This window comes from Myzus persicae, unplaced genomic scaffold, assembly GCF_001856785.1.
Source record: "Myzus persicae strain clone G006 unplaced genomic scaffold, MPER_G0061.0, whole genome shotgun sequence".
NCBI classification, from domain to species: domain Eukaryota; kingdom Metazoa; phylum Arthropoda; class Insecta; order Hemiptera; family Aphididae; genus Myzus; species Myzus persicae.
The window spans coordinates 232,870-247,337 of NW_019101471.1; the positions used below are offsets into that span (position 1 = coordinate 232,870).

Below are 14,468 nucleotides of genomic sequence, written 5' to 3' on the forward strand. Positions count from 1 at the left end.
TCAATCATGTAAACTGTGTAGAGTTATGTTTTGAAATTGTTTATTAATGCTTGCAAAATGATAATAAGTTTAAAAATATCACGGCACATGTCATAACGTTTTGATGTATATGTATTGTCGAGATCATAGGGAATGTGATGAAATGTAAGATGACAGTTAGATGGATTTGAGTGGGAGGGCATCTGGGGGTACAATAGGAATAGCTGATATTTTAATGTGATACAATTTCCATTTTGGCATTTTAGAAAAATGTTTGATAATTTATTAAGGGTACAACATAAATGATTAGACCAATAAAACATTTCAAAGTGAGCTAGTATTTTTAGTTCTCAGTTCTCATCCAGTGATCAATAATTTTCTTTTCTTATCGTGTGGAATTATTTTGTTTTAAAATTTATTAGATATCAATTTAAAGTAAGTATGTACATTATTGTACAATACTAATGTAACAACGCATCATAATACTTTTTATGGTTGCAGGTTACAGAAATAATATGCCAATGTACCTAGTTTTAAGTTTTAAAAAAGTATACAGGAATTAATTTTTATTTTTATAAATTTAAATTGCAATAGATTTTGGTCCGAATGAGTAAAAATATGCACAAGTACTAAAAACGCATACCCTAAACCTAGTTTCTGTAAGTAGGTACCAAATCTAAGATTTAAATGCATTGTTTTTAATTCCAAAAAATAAAAAAGGTAGGTAACCGCTTTGCTCTTCAATAGGCGTCGAGTGTAACTTACCATTAAGTAAGTTATGGTAATATATATGTTATGTAAATTATATAACTATCCATAGTAATTTTTATGAGCGTCTGAAGTCAGAATTTTGATACAATTCGTCAATATCATGAACATTTGCTAACTATTTTAAGTTAAAAATTCATAAAAAATTTCTTTTATATATAAAATTTTAAAAATTAATACAAAGCTCGTCATAAGTTTGTCTGCTTTTAACAAAAAAAAGTCTACCGGAAAGTTAAATCAATTTTTTATAAGCGTTTGAAATTTTTAATGATTTTCTTATTTTGTTATAATTAAAAAATAAATAACTATTGATACTGGAAATGTACACTAAATTTTTTTTTTATTTAACCAATAAAATGTTATTCGTTTCGTTAAAAAGGTCGACAATTTAAAGGCTCCTTAGATATCGTTACAACAAAAGTTTAAAAATATTACAAATGCATAGGAACCATTTTTATTGTAAGCATTTAAAGTTCGAATTTTTACAACATTTATCAGATTGAAAATTTGCAAAATTATTTTGTAGTTCAGCATTTATAAAACGTTCAACTTGTACAGCTAGGCATTGAAAATTTAAAACATGGTTTTACATAAGTAGTTCTATTGAAATCAAAAGAATCAAAAAAATACATGTTTTTTTTTCATTTTAACTTTTAAATTCAAATTTGGACAAAATTAAAATGTATTTAAACGAAGAATAACTGTTTTAGTTGTTTAGTTGTAATTTATAAATATTATTCCTAGGTATTTGAAACTTTTAAAATATATTATAATGTTTTTATACACTCAACATGACATTTTAAAATGCAATTTTCTTCATAAAAATTAATTTAACCTATTAATACTAATACTTAATAGTAAAATAAATTACATTGATCACAATTTTATAATAAAATACATTTATTTTAGTATAGGCTGACAAACCGTCTTCACTTAGAATCGTTTTTCGCGTACAACGATTTTGGAACATTGAAATCAAATTTAAAACATCCATTACAGTGACTTCTCTAGACACCTATAATGTACAGTAGAGAGTTACTTGCCCACTTTGGTTTTTTGTTCTTACCGGTTATTTTAAAAAATAGTGTGAATTTCTTACTTTGACTCCATAAAATACCAGTTAAATCCAATTTGTTACCAGAAATCACACTCAAAGTTGAAAATCCAATAATTTTATCTACAAGACAAAATTTCTTTGTGCACACAAAAAAAACCCGTAGTTGTAAAATCAATACATTCATCGCTCCGTTCTAAATCTAAAACAGTCGTAAACAGTAAATATTTATCATTCACTAATAAATTATTACGTACAATAAAATATTGAAGTGGAGAATTAATTTTAATTTAGTTTTTTTTTCGAAAACGGTTATTATAAGATATTGCTCCGTTAAAAGATAATTAAAAAAACCGGATCAGATATTGTGAAATCATATTCTTTGATAGTTTGATCTGTCTCAGGCTCATAATAGTGAAGTATAGATTATTTACTAGAAATATTTAATTTTGTTAAATGACTAAGTACTATAGTGTACTATACAATTTAAAGTTGTTTTGAAATTTAATAGTACACTTTTTTCGTGTTAAAAAAATTATTATTGAGAAATTAAATAGGTAACAAAAAGTTAATATTCTATAGTAGAAATTTGAATTATATAAGGTATTAAATGTGCCAGTTGAATTTGATGATCTGTGAGTGAACTATTGTTTTGGAATTTAGTATTTATTAAAATACAAAAACTGTTAAAAATTACTTTTTTGCACATTTATATGAAGTTTCTGCTATTCCGCTTTAGTATATATTCAGAGAAATACTTTTTTAGATCTAACACTTGTGTGCAATGTCTGAGAAGCAAGTTTATGAGACTCTTGAGAATATTCAAGGCATTTGCCATTGATATTGTATTATTGTGTAAAGGTTGTCCAAACGAGCACAAGGTTTTTCCAAAACGGTTTTTCATCTCATTTCACTGGATTTTGGTGCATTAGCATTGTAGTTGCTTTTATTACTGTGTTAGTGAAATCATCCAAATGTTGTGAGTATAGTCTTTAGATAGTATATAGTGCTCGTGCAAGATAGAGTCTTAAAATTTACGCTTGTCAGTAATGGGGTTGACTATAAAAAAACAGACAAACTGTACGATCATTACGTGACATTTGTATTTAGTATTTACTAACATATCTTTAAACAAATGTATCAAATGATATAACAACGTAACTTAAAATAATATAGGTATATGTATCATAATAATTTTAATACGAACAATGATATTAGGTATACCTTATAACTTTAACTTAAAAAAATAAAACTAATTGTATAAATGAAAGTAATATATATTTTAAGATTATGAGTGGGTAGAGGAATGTATAGGTTGTTAATTGGTTGTAAAATTGTTTGTATGTGTCATGTGTGTGCGTTATTTTGTGAGTAATGTTTTCACAAAAGAGCATTTCAAAAGTTTGGATCTGCTTTTTCAATTGATCGGAAGTTAAACCAAAATCATTATGTAGGACAGTCAATTTTTGGGATTTAAAAATTGTTTAGCATAATTTTTATTTTATATCATTTTTTAATTAAACACGTAAATTAAATTATATATTTACACTTTCAATAAAAATATTTAATTGCTTAACCTTTAAATTCTAGTTAGGTACCTACTTATTCAAGTACCTATACATTTCATTGTATTAAACCATTTCCTATAACACTAAGAGTATAAAAAAGGTTTTTATTTTTAAAACTTAACATTAATATGCTGTTTGTTACCCTTTTAAATTCATTTGCCTAAGTGCAGTAGAGTGGCATATTAGCACTATTAATTTAAATGCAAGATACATCATTGTATTTCAAAAACTGTTATAAAAAATTTTGGTTATATAATATAATAGTCTAAGTTTATTTTCATAGTTTTTTCAAAAACTTTAAAGGTGGTAATTCAAAATTATTATTTAAAAGTTTTAAGTAGAGGATACTGCGGATAAATGTCGCAATATACATTTTTAACGGTGTTCAATTACCAGTAGTATGAATATAGGGTCAACCATACGTACTCTATATACACATTATAGAATACAATTTCTATTAGAAAACACACAGAAAAAAAAATACATATGGTTGTAAAAGCCATAGAGAAATACTTTTAAAGTTTTAATTACAGTTAGATATATAAATAGTAAAGACTGTTCGTACCTATATCTGACTGTAATTAAAGCTTTAAAAGTATTTTTCAGAAATATTTGTTAAACTAATGCGATCTGTAATGTTTATGTTTTAAATTTCTGTACAATGTACAGTTTACTTCTAAATACACTACAGTTCACACTAAACAATTAAATTTCTTTTATATTAATACTAAGTTTATTAATTTGAAATTTGTGAGGTACTCATATTTACTACTACAGCAGTTATTTTGGCATTAGTGTTTGCATGGATTAGTCTACAAAGTGGAACGTACCTATAACTCTCTATAAAGTAGTATAATAAATGAAAATATTATATATTATTGCTGGGAAAGCATTACTATGTTGACATAATATTCATTGTGAATACCTGCTGAATAATGATCATAAAGATAATTCTTTTAATTTGATCTAAGGTGTATTCTGAAATCGGGTTTTTTGTGAATATATATATATATATACAGTTAAACCTCCTTCAACGGACACCTTCCAATAGTGGACGTTTTCTTGGGAACCAACTACCAAATTTCTATAATCTAAAACCTCTCTAAAGCGGACAAAATTTCAGGGACCGAGAGTGTCCGGTATTTAAAGGTTTCACTTTAACAAGAACATGCATTTAAATTTTAAAAGGTATGCTAATTTAATTTTTAGTCAATACATAATTGATTGATAAAATTATTTAATTACTATGTTAACTATTTGAGTTATCTAGGTGTTGAATTACACTGCTTTAATTCATACAGATATTTTATTATAGGTATAAATATAACTATTAGGTACACATTTTTTTAAGGTACCTTTTTAATTGCATGGCGTATTTGAGTTTAAAATTAATTGTGTTACTTTTTAAATTCATTTTATATTTTTGTGACATTATTACGGTTCGTTCCTAACCAATTTTTTATCAATATAACATTTTATAATGAATAATCTTGTTTTGATTTGCTATAAGAGTATAATGCTATTTACTACACTTTTAATGATATTTGCATAGTTGTATATATCTATATTACTGTCTTTTCAAACGCAATTTTCTTGTTATAACATACCTATAACTAAATATAATTTTAAACATTTTAGTATATTCAATTTCCCTTTTTTCATTTTTCCGTGCAAATAATATTACTTACATAAAATTTTAGTAATTAAAAATTCAGGAACATCCTATTAAATTAGAGTGAATAATTTATTAAAAAAAGGATTATTTTTCACCAATTGCTTTTAGCTCCACTCAAACATCAGTTTATTATATTTGGCGTCCAAATAAACTTGAAAATGTTTTATTAATATAAGTCATAATTGTGTATTTATTGTCATAATTCACAAGTCATAACCATTATTTGCATTACATTTATTAAAATAGTGTCAAATATTTTAGTAAAAACAATTTTATTGAGTTAAGTAAACAAACAACAATTCATTGCAAATATTTACTTATTGTTATAAATGTTAAACATGTTACTTAATTCATTTCATAAAATATTGTAATAACTTAACACTTTTAACTTTCATCATAGGTGGTTTAACTTTCATACAAATGTGTATCATAATTAAGGTTTAATATTGTTTTATTGTTTGTGAATTATTTATATCTATATATATATATGTATCTAGTTTGTACTGCTTGCATATTATACCATACGATAATAATAATAATTAAGGTCGAAATTAGATTTTGAGGGTAGAGAATGAATGTATTGTATTTACAATGAATACAAAACGATGTGTGTGTGTTTTTTTTCTGTCAACATTTGAGGTTGTAAAATTGCTCTGATTTTCAACATCAGCATCATTTCTGATAGAAAAATTCGGGAGGTAAAAATTAGGATATTATGTTTTCGGAATATTTTACATCTTTTTGAGCTATTTATTGCCTTGAGAAAATTTTTTTAAATTAATGTCGATAAAAACTTTTTTACGTTAAAAAGCTTGAATCTTTAATACAAGGGTCCTGATAATAATTTTTAAAAGTACCTAGTTAGAAAATGTTAAAGATACAGTCAAGATTATTTTTTATATACATTTAAAGTTCAAATCTTGACAAAATTCATCAAAATCTTGAAAATTTGCAAATTGTTTTTTGGTTAGAAATTTATAAAAAAATTTCTCTTCATAGCTAAAATTAAAAAAATTAATAGTAAATGTAATAGAAATTTACTGGTCAGTATCACTATTTTTTATGAGTGTTTGATTTTAAATATTAAATTTTTCACTATATTTGATGTCCAGAGGTTTTAATTATTAAATTTTATTATTAATACATGTCTGCTGGGATGACTCGCCTCCACTCAGAATTGTTTTTCGTATGCAACAATTTATCATTGAATTAAAATCTAACACATCATCCATTACAATGACATACTTGACAACTACTGTCTACTTTACAACATTTCAGCACCCACTTATCCATTTTTTTAAAATATAAATTTAAGTTCCTCAATGAGGATTATTGAACTATTTTTATTGTTTGAATCAAATAAAATATGTAAGAATATTGGGAAAATATATTGGTACTATTTAATAATTATATGATCGTAACTGACCGATTTGTGAAAAATTATTCTTTGATAAATATATTGTATATACCTACAACAGTATCGTTGGGAAAATCATTTCTCGTTATATACCTACTTACTATATAAATATTAATTTGGTAAATGGCATATAATCCATAACTATTATGTCTGATACAGATTTGACGACAATTTTAAATAAATCATAAAAATGCTATGTATATATTTGAGGAATTGAGTGTAACTTTCTTAAGAATTATTTAATTAAAAATATTAAATACAATAAAATGACACTGTCATAATAACTCATAGGCAGTGATTGAGAGTACTAATAGGGCTTATCCTCCCCCCCTCAAAATAGATTGAAAGCCCCCAAAGTTATTGAACATTTTTCAAAGTCCCTACTTCTTATTTTGTTTAAGTCAAAAACTAAAATTCAGTCGAATCTTTGACTATGCTTAAAGTCTTAAATAAAGAAAATGTAATTTTAAAAATACAATTCTTATTATAGTAAATTAATATGTTTAATTCAATGCACTGTTGGGACCGTTTAATCTTTAAGTATCTACATAAATATATTTGGTTTTCTTAGTTTGTTAACTAAACGTCGTACTTATGAAGTTCTTTCAACTAACTCAAAGTCATTGAGTTTATAAAATATAAATAAATACATAAACATCTAACGAAATATCGTGTTAAAAAAATAATAAAATATTTTCATTTCTAAATAATTCACTCAAGTCTTTGTACGCCAGTTATGACTTGGGTGTTAAGGTTAAAACAACTTGTTATCACTATATTGTAAGAGTGTATAATATATTATTGTATTAATATGTATAATGTATTAAGTAGGTATTCATTAATTATTTGTATTGCTTTTTTAATGCCTCAAATTTTAATTTATATTGTTTGTTTATATAATAGGTAATCAATGCTTGGATTCCGATTCGTGTCAATCTAACTTGACTTCGGACTTTTATCATTGTGATGAAACATACTGTATACCAAAATCGTTTGTTTGTAACGGCATACCGGACTGTCATCAAGCCCAAGATGAAGCTGTATCTGAATGTGGTAAATATTGAAATTTTTATTTTTTAAACAGGTACACTATATTATGTGTTTTTTATAAGGTATACAGTTTATAAAGATAATTTACTCCATGTAGATAATTTTGAATTATAACTTAAGTAAATGAAGTATTTACTTATTAAAATAAGTAAACTTTATTTTATACATTTTTAACTATAGCAATAAAATTAGCAATAAGAAATTTGATATTTTTAGTTTAATTATTAATAGTTTTAAATTCGGTACATACTTTTTAACCTAAGTATAAACTATGTAGTTTACATTTAAAATATGCATATACATATAGAATCTAGGTCAATTTTTACCTGACTATTTACGCAACCAGTAGATTTTAGGGTTAACGGACAATTGCCACCTGCATGTGGACAAGACCCACTCATAATTTATTATGATAAACATGTGGTTCCCGAAATATTTTTTTTTAATTCAGGTAAGATCAGTTTTAAAGAAATCTTTGTTTTGAATATTTAAGTATTATAAAGTCTAACATTTTATAAATGTTGATATAGAAAACAAATTTGAACGTCTAAATATGTTTCCTTTAGATCCTACCTAAAACTTTTTTCATTTATTTATCTGAAAAAGTATAATTGGTTATCAAATAAACAAAAATGTAGGTATATAACATTTTCACATTTTAAAGTCAAATTTTGATCAGCGAATGTCCAAATTTGTTTAAAAGTTATTATTATGATCTAAATAAGACAAGTTAATAAGGAAGCCAACTTTGTTTTTAAAATCTGCATTGCGTTAATTATTTTTAATAGTGAAATCGATCAGTATTTAATAGTTATTTACTTTTGTTAGAATGAAAATAGTTTTTTTTACCATAAAAACAGTCCATTTCGAATACCTTCAAGTGTTATTTTAAATTTAAAATGTCCTCACCCTAGCTGCAAAATTTTCTACTAACCGAATACCATACATATTTTATACATATATAATTTATATATATATGTATATAACATTATCTATTTATAATTTAAGAAAAACATATTTAGAAATACATACCGATAAAATCAGTATCAATTTAGCTACTTATAACATTTAAGGAAATCAATTTGTTTAAATATATTAAATTTAAAGATTTCCTATAAGTCAATTGATATATAGGTACTAGTTTAGTTAAATTTGTGTCTTAATATTTTTATAACACTAAAAACCTATTATTTTTCTTACCTAATAGTGTATTATATAATATTATTTAAACTATTGTTGAGGAATATATTATAGTATTAGATACATAATATATAATAATATAATAGTATTATGTAACTTTAATATCTATAAAATTAAATAATTTGATAATACATTTTAGTTTTAGTTGAACAATCAAAAATATAATTTAACTTCAAGTTTTTGAGAATACGTTTACTTAATAACGGTTGTGTATAGTATTGTAACATATAATGTGGACTATGGTGAATGGTATGAATAAGTATGAATTCTAAGTCATCTGACTTAAAACACCAGGAGGGGGATCCATCAACTGATCCTTTGCCCAATCTGTGTTCTTAAGATTGCAACAGACTTTTTAAATCTTCTTAATTTTCTTATCCTTTATCTAAAAAACATAGGTACTCTACAGTTTTTATATTGTCTTCATTAGTATCCAATTTATTGTTTACTTCAAATCTTTTTTTTTTCTTACACTCTTCTTTTTCTTACACTCTTCCTCTCTAAAACAATTGTAATTCAATGTTTTATATTGTGGAATAACTTTTTTATAGCTGTAACATAAATCCGATCTTGTGACATAACAATGTTTTTAAAAATATAATTTAAGTATTATACATAATTATTACAGACTATTGCACAGTGCAGGGATAATTCTCAAAATCGATGTCATACATCTATCTCATTTATTTTACTATTATGATTTATCATATCATATTTTTTATAAACATTTATCTTATAAGTATATCAATGATTGTAAATTATTAAAAATGTATGTAGAATATAGGTTAATCGAGGATTAATCCCTAATTTCTGAATATTATTTGCAAGTTAACTTAAGATGACACCACACGCCCCATATTAAGGGGATTAATATAGGCAATTTTAATGACGTTTTAAGAAGGATTAAAATGTTAAATGTTAAATATATATTTGAGCACCAATTCTAAGTAGGTATTTTAAAAGTGGTCTTATGTCAGTACCAACAATGGTAAATGGTTGTTGCGCAATAATGAGATTATACAGAAAAACGGTTTTGCTCGGGACAAACTTACGAGGCACATTATTTACAGTAGGTTTACCAAATTTTTACACTTCATATTATAAGAAAATTTGATTTGTGTCGAAGCGTTTTAATTTTTTTGATATCAACACTCAATAGTTTTCAATAAACAAATGAAAAACTAAATTATTTGCATTGACTTTGAGTTCTTAAAAAAAATAAAACACTAGGTAGGTACATCATACATTTATTCTATATGTATGCGGTAGACATTTGGTAAGGTTTCTATGAGTTTTTCCCACTCGAAACCATTTTAAATTTTCATTGCTTAATTATAAGTGGTATGATTTCGTCTTCTTAATGAAATCTAGAAAATATTGATACAATGTAATGTGCTATAAAAAATAATAATTTAATTCTTAATAAATTTTAAAATTATAAATATTACTTAATTAGGTCGATTAAAAGTAGTAACTCATAGTAATTATATCATTATTATATCATGGCTTATTATAGCCATATAGGGGTTATTATTATTTTAATGGAATTTAAAATTATTGTCAAATTTCAAGAATATAATTTTTTTTTCAAATTTCTTTAGTAATATTTGCAATCTATTCGGATATATTTTTGTAATTCAATTATAATATTGCAACACACTTTGAGCTTTACGCTTCTTGAAAGATTATCCGGGATGAGTAAAGACGATAAATTTTTAATAAGTGGATTGGAATAGCGAAGTTGTATTCTGTGAAATTTCTTATAAATAGGCTTCTTCGGGTATACTGAAATCTAATAAGGAGGAACCTTAAACATTTTATGGTTTTAAAGGAAGACTATCATGGCCCACTATTTCAAAGCCTATGAAATGTCCAGAAATATACATGCATAAACAATTTTAGAATTTTTTGAAATGCTCAGATTTTAATAGTTTAACCGTCAAGAATAAGTAATAGTTTAATTTAAGGTTGTACACATAGAAAAATAATATTTAAACCAATGAAAGATCTAAGTATTATTATGGATGAATAATGTTTTAAATTATAATATAAATAGCCCCTAAAACTAATAATTAACAACTTTATGTTCAAACTGGTCGTAATTGAAAATAACAACTGTTGTATCGAAAAGGTCAACAATTTTATAATTTGTTTTAAAGCCAAAAAATAATTATTTGAACATTTTGATTCTATAGCTGACTAGGTTTTTTTCTAAAATACAATTTGAAATCATAAAAACTTAATTTATGATTAATTTAAAAATAATAACCCAATAAAATCTTTTTTTGCATGTCAATAACAATACTGAGATTGGAACCATGATATAGTATTACACTATTACTTCCACTTAACTTAACCCATTAAAAATAAAGGTAGCAAGCACAGCACAGCACCCCACACTCATATGAATATCATAATATTGTGAGCTCATGTCTATAACTTATTGAAAAGTGTCCGAAGTCCGTGTATCGTAGACCTAATAGTTAAAATAGTTTTTTTAATAAAAGAAAAACAATTGTAATTTAATTTATTTTTAAAATATTTATTACGATTTAAAAGTATTAACTTTTGGCTAAAATATTTATGTTTGCGAGTATTTAAAAGTCATGTATCGAGTTGCATAAAATATAATAATAATAATTTAATGGTTCGCTAAAATTAAATGGAACAAGGCCGCTAAATCATCTTTAAAGATTGAAGTGTTTTTAGTTCACTATTGGTTCATTAAATGTTTAGTGATTGTTTATGCAGCCCGACATTATTATAATAATGTGAATTAATTATTTAGTCGAGAGTTTCTGTTATTAATAATTCCATTTTGTTTTTTTAAATTTATTCTTTCAGGATATGTTTAATTGTTTGATTTTCACTACCACAATCGCTTGAGCAATTATCTTTATTTTTTCATTAAGATATTAGTCATTAGGTATCTACATTAATCATGCCTTGTTATTAGGTGATTTTGTGGTAACCTCATGTCTATAATTTAACTTTCATAAATTATTGTTATTTACGAATTGGACCTCATTCATTTAAACAACACAAAATAAAATAATTACTATTAATTATATTAAGTATTTAAAAAAAAGTGTTTGAAATAACTTAATAAATGTGTGGATAAAGATAAACTGTTACTCGTTAGAATACTGAAATAAAATAAAAATACTTATTTTATAATGTTGATATGTATTTCATATACTTTTTAAATGGCGAATATTAAAAATGTATAAACTGCAGTATCTATATGTCAATAAAACAATAATTATTATTTTATGAAGATTGTGTGAGTATTAGAAATTAATTGAATAAAAGTAATAAGTAGGGATGATAATATTATAGTACATCGATAAATAGTACTTTATATTATTTTTTAAGCACTCTCTGAATTCGGGCGGCTTTCATTTGGGCGAATGGCCTAAAATAACATATCGTTTGTGCGAATTTATACATATCATTTTGGCGAAATTTACATGGACTCCTAATTTATCTAATACGTTTTCCTTTCCATTTTTGGAGATTTAGGACTTTTAGTTAACTCTAACTGCAGGTATGGTTAAAAATGTATTATGTTGTCCTATATAAAATTGTTTTTATTAGCATGGTATCTCATATGCTAATTTATTTAATATGCGTAATATATTGATGTTTTGTTTATTGATAGAATTAATTTTTAGTAAGGTTTCTGTTTGAATTTCTTTTAAAATATTAATTACTCGACAGATTTTAGGATGTGGATGATAAAATTGCGAGTTACAATTACTGTGATATGAATCAGCCCCGTTAGTAGTACGAGGTTCGTCAGTTGGTTTCTTTTGCCCACAGTTAAGAATGAAGATGGGAATTTAGCATATTTTATAAGGTTATTTAGAAGATAGTATTAGATTAAGATAGGTATTTAGAACATAGTCTGAAAAATCGGAAATATCGGTTGGGCAAAAAGACATGAACCCTGTAAATCTATGTTGAATTTGATCTGATGGTAATAGTGGTAAACCAAAGAAACATTTAAGCCAATCACCAATTTCTGAGTTATTGTTCAAGTAATGCTTATGTAAAACAGTATTTTGCTGAATTTTCTGAAACCAATTTTGTGCAAGATGAAAGACACAGAAAATAATTTGGCATGTCGGAAAGCATTGTTATCATTACCATATTTTTTCTTGATTAACAAAGTAATGTATACGTGAGTATATTACTTCCTTAATATTCAATAAATTATAAATTTACCTAAACGATCGGTTAATTTCTCGTCCAAATTATATATGCTTTCCTTAGATAAATTTTGGGTTATTTACCCAAATGAACCACGCCCCTGAATTCCAATTATCTCGTATGTTTAACTTTTAAAACACTTTCTGGCTGATAAATGTACTTTACAACGTGTATAGAACAATTGAATAATTAGTTTTGTTTTTTTTAATGTATTTATAAGTTATTGATAGCTCACAAAATAATTGGTTAAATGTATGTATTAACAGTTAGTTAATATATTTATTGAACATTTTAAATTATTGAAGACAATTTCATGTATAATTTGTTTTCTTTCCCTTACACATGGAACAGTTCATGGTTTAACTTAATATATTTAACCATAAAAATATTAACATTTCTATTAAACTTAGCTCTCCCTGCTCTTTCAAACATATTATTATTGCGTACATTTGGTTTCTTTTATTAAAAAATAACATTAGATACAGACGATAAGAGTGACATATTATACTTTTGTGACTTATAAAATAATTAAATTGTTTTATTATTTTATTTTTAAAGTGCAACTCATGATATTACAAGTTAAATAGTAAATGTATATATGTTTTATAAAGTACTAGGTAATAAAGTAATAAAGTAGGTATTTCAAAAGAAATTTCAATTGTCTGCAGTGAAACAAAATATATTATGTTAATTTTTTGATAAAATATCCAAGTACTCAACAGTAAAGTACAAGAATACATTATACAGTAAATATTGTATTATATTATAATATCTTTTATCCTATAAGGCATATGACATAATATGTTTGTAAACATTAGATTATGTTTCAATAATTTAAACTGTTATAAACAGAATCATTATAAAATTCAAAAACATATAAAATATATTTATGTATTTTGAAAAGCAAATAAGCTAATAATTTCCTTTTGTTTTGGTTTTGTTTTTTAAATACATCTACAGCATTGAAAACCCTCAAGATTTGTTATTTTGGTTTTTATTGCTTAGCGAAACCTTCACATAGCAAAAAAATCATTTATTAATTCATTATACTCATATTAGAAAATAAGTTTTAATAGACTACATCAGCTGTCCAATGTTGCTAAATGATTTGCATTTCACTTTATCTCTATATTTTGTAATTTTTATAAAAATAGTATTACAATATTAGATGATTAACTGTAGAGGTAACATTTATCAATTCATCCTTCCAGCCTGCAAAATAATTTACTGCATTATTCAATTATTGCTAAATTATTATTTGTCAATAATAATTTATGCCTACCTTTATGTTATTACATTTATATAGTTACTGTTATCGTTTTAAATTGTAATGAAAAGAAATTATGCACAATAACATGTATCACATATTATACGACAATGTTTTTATCGATCACAATTTTAAAATGTATCCATAGGCCTTTAGCGAACATCGGGGGGGGGGGCTTTTCCCCTGTATACATTTCAATACCCCTCCCCAACCAAATTCAAAACCATTAGAAGGATTGTTTTATTATTCTAGCCCCCGTCCCTACAAATTTAACCAAA

General features: G+C 24.9%; 1 protein-coding gene across 2 annotated transcripts in view; it reads left to right on the top strand.

The window, feature by feature from the left end:
* LOC111029263 (G-protein coupled receptor GRL101-like) overlaps positions 1–14,468 on the top strand; it is a 62,979-nt gene that overhangs the window by 10,084 nt on the left and 38,427 nt on the right. For both annotated transcript variants that reach the window (XM_022308226.1, XM_022308227.1), the window contains exon 3: positions 7,365–7,514. In XM_022308226.1, coding sequence (XP_022163918.1) covers positions 7,365–7,514 — 150 coding nt within the window. The remainder of the gene's footprint in view (positions 1–7,364; positions 7,515–14,468) is intronic.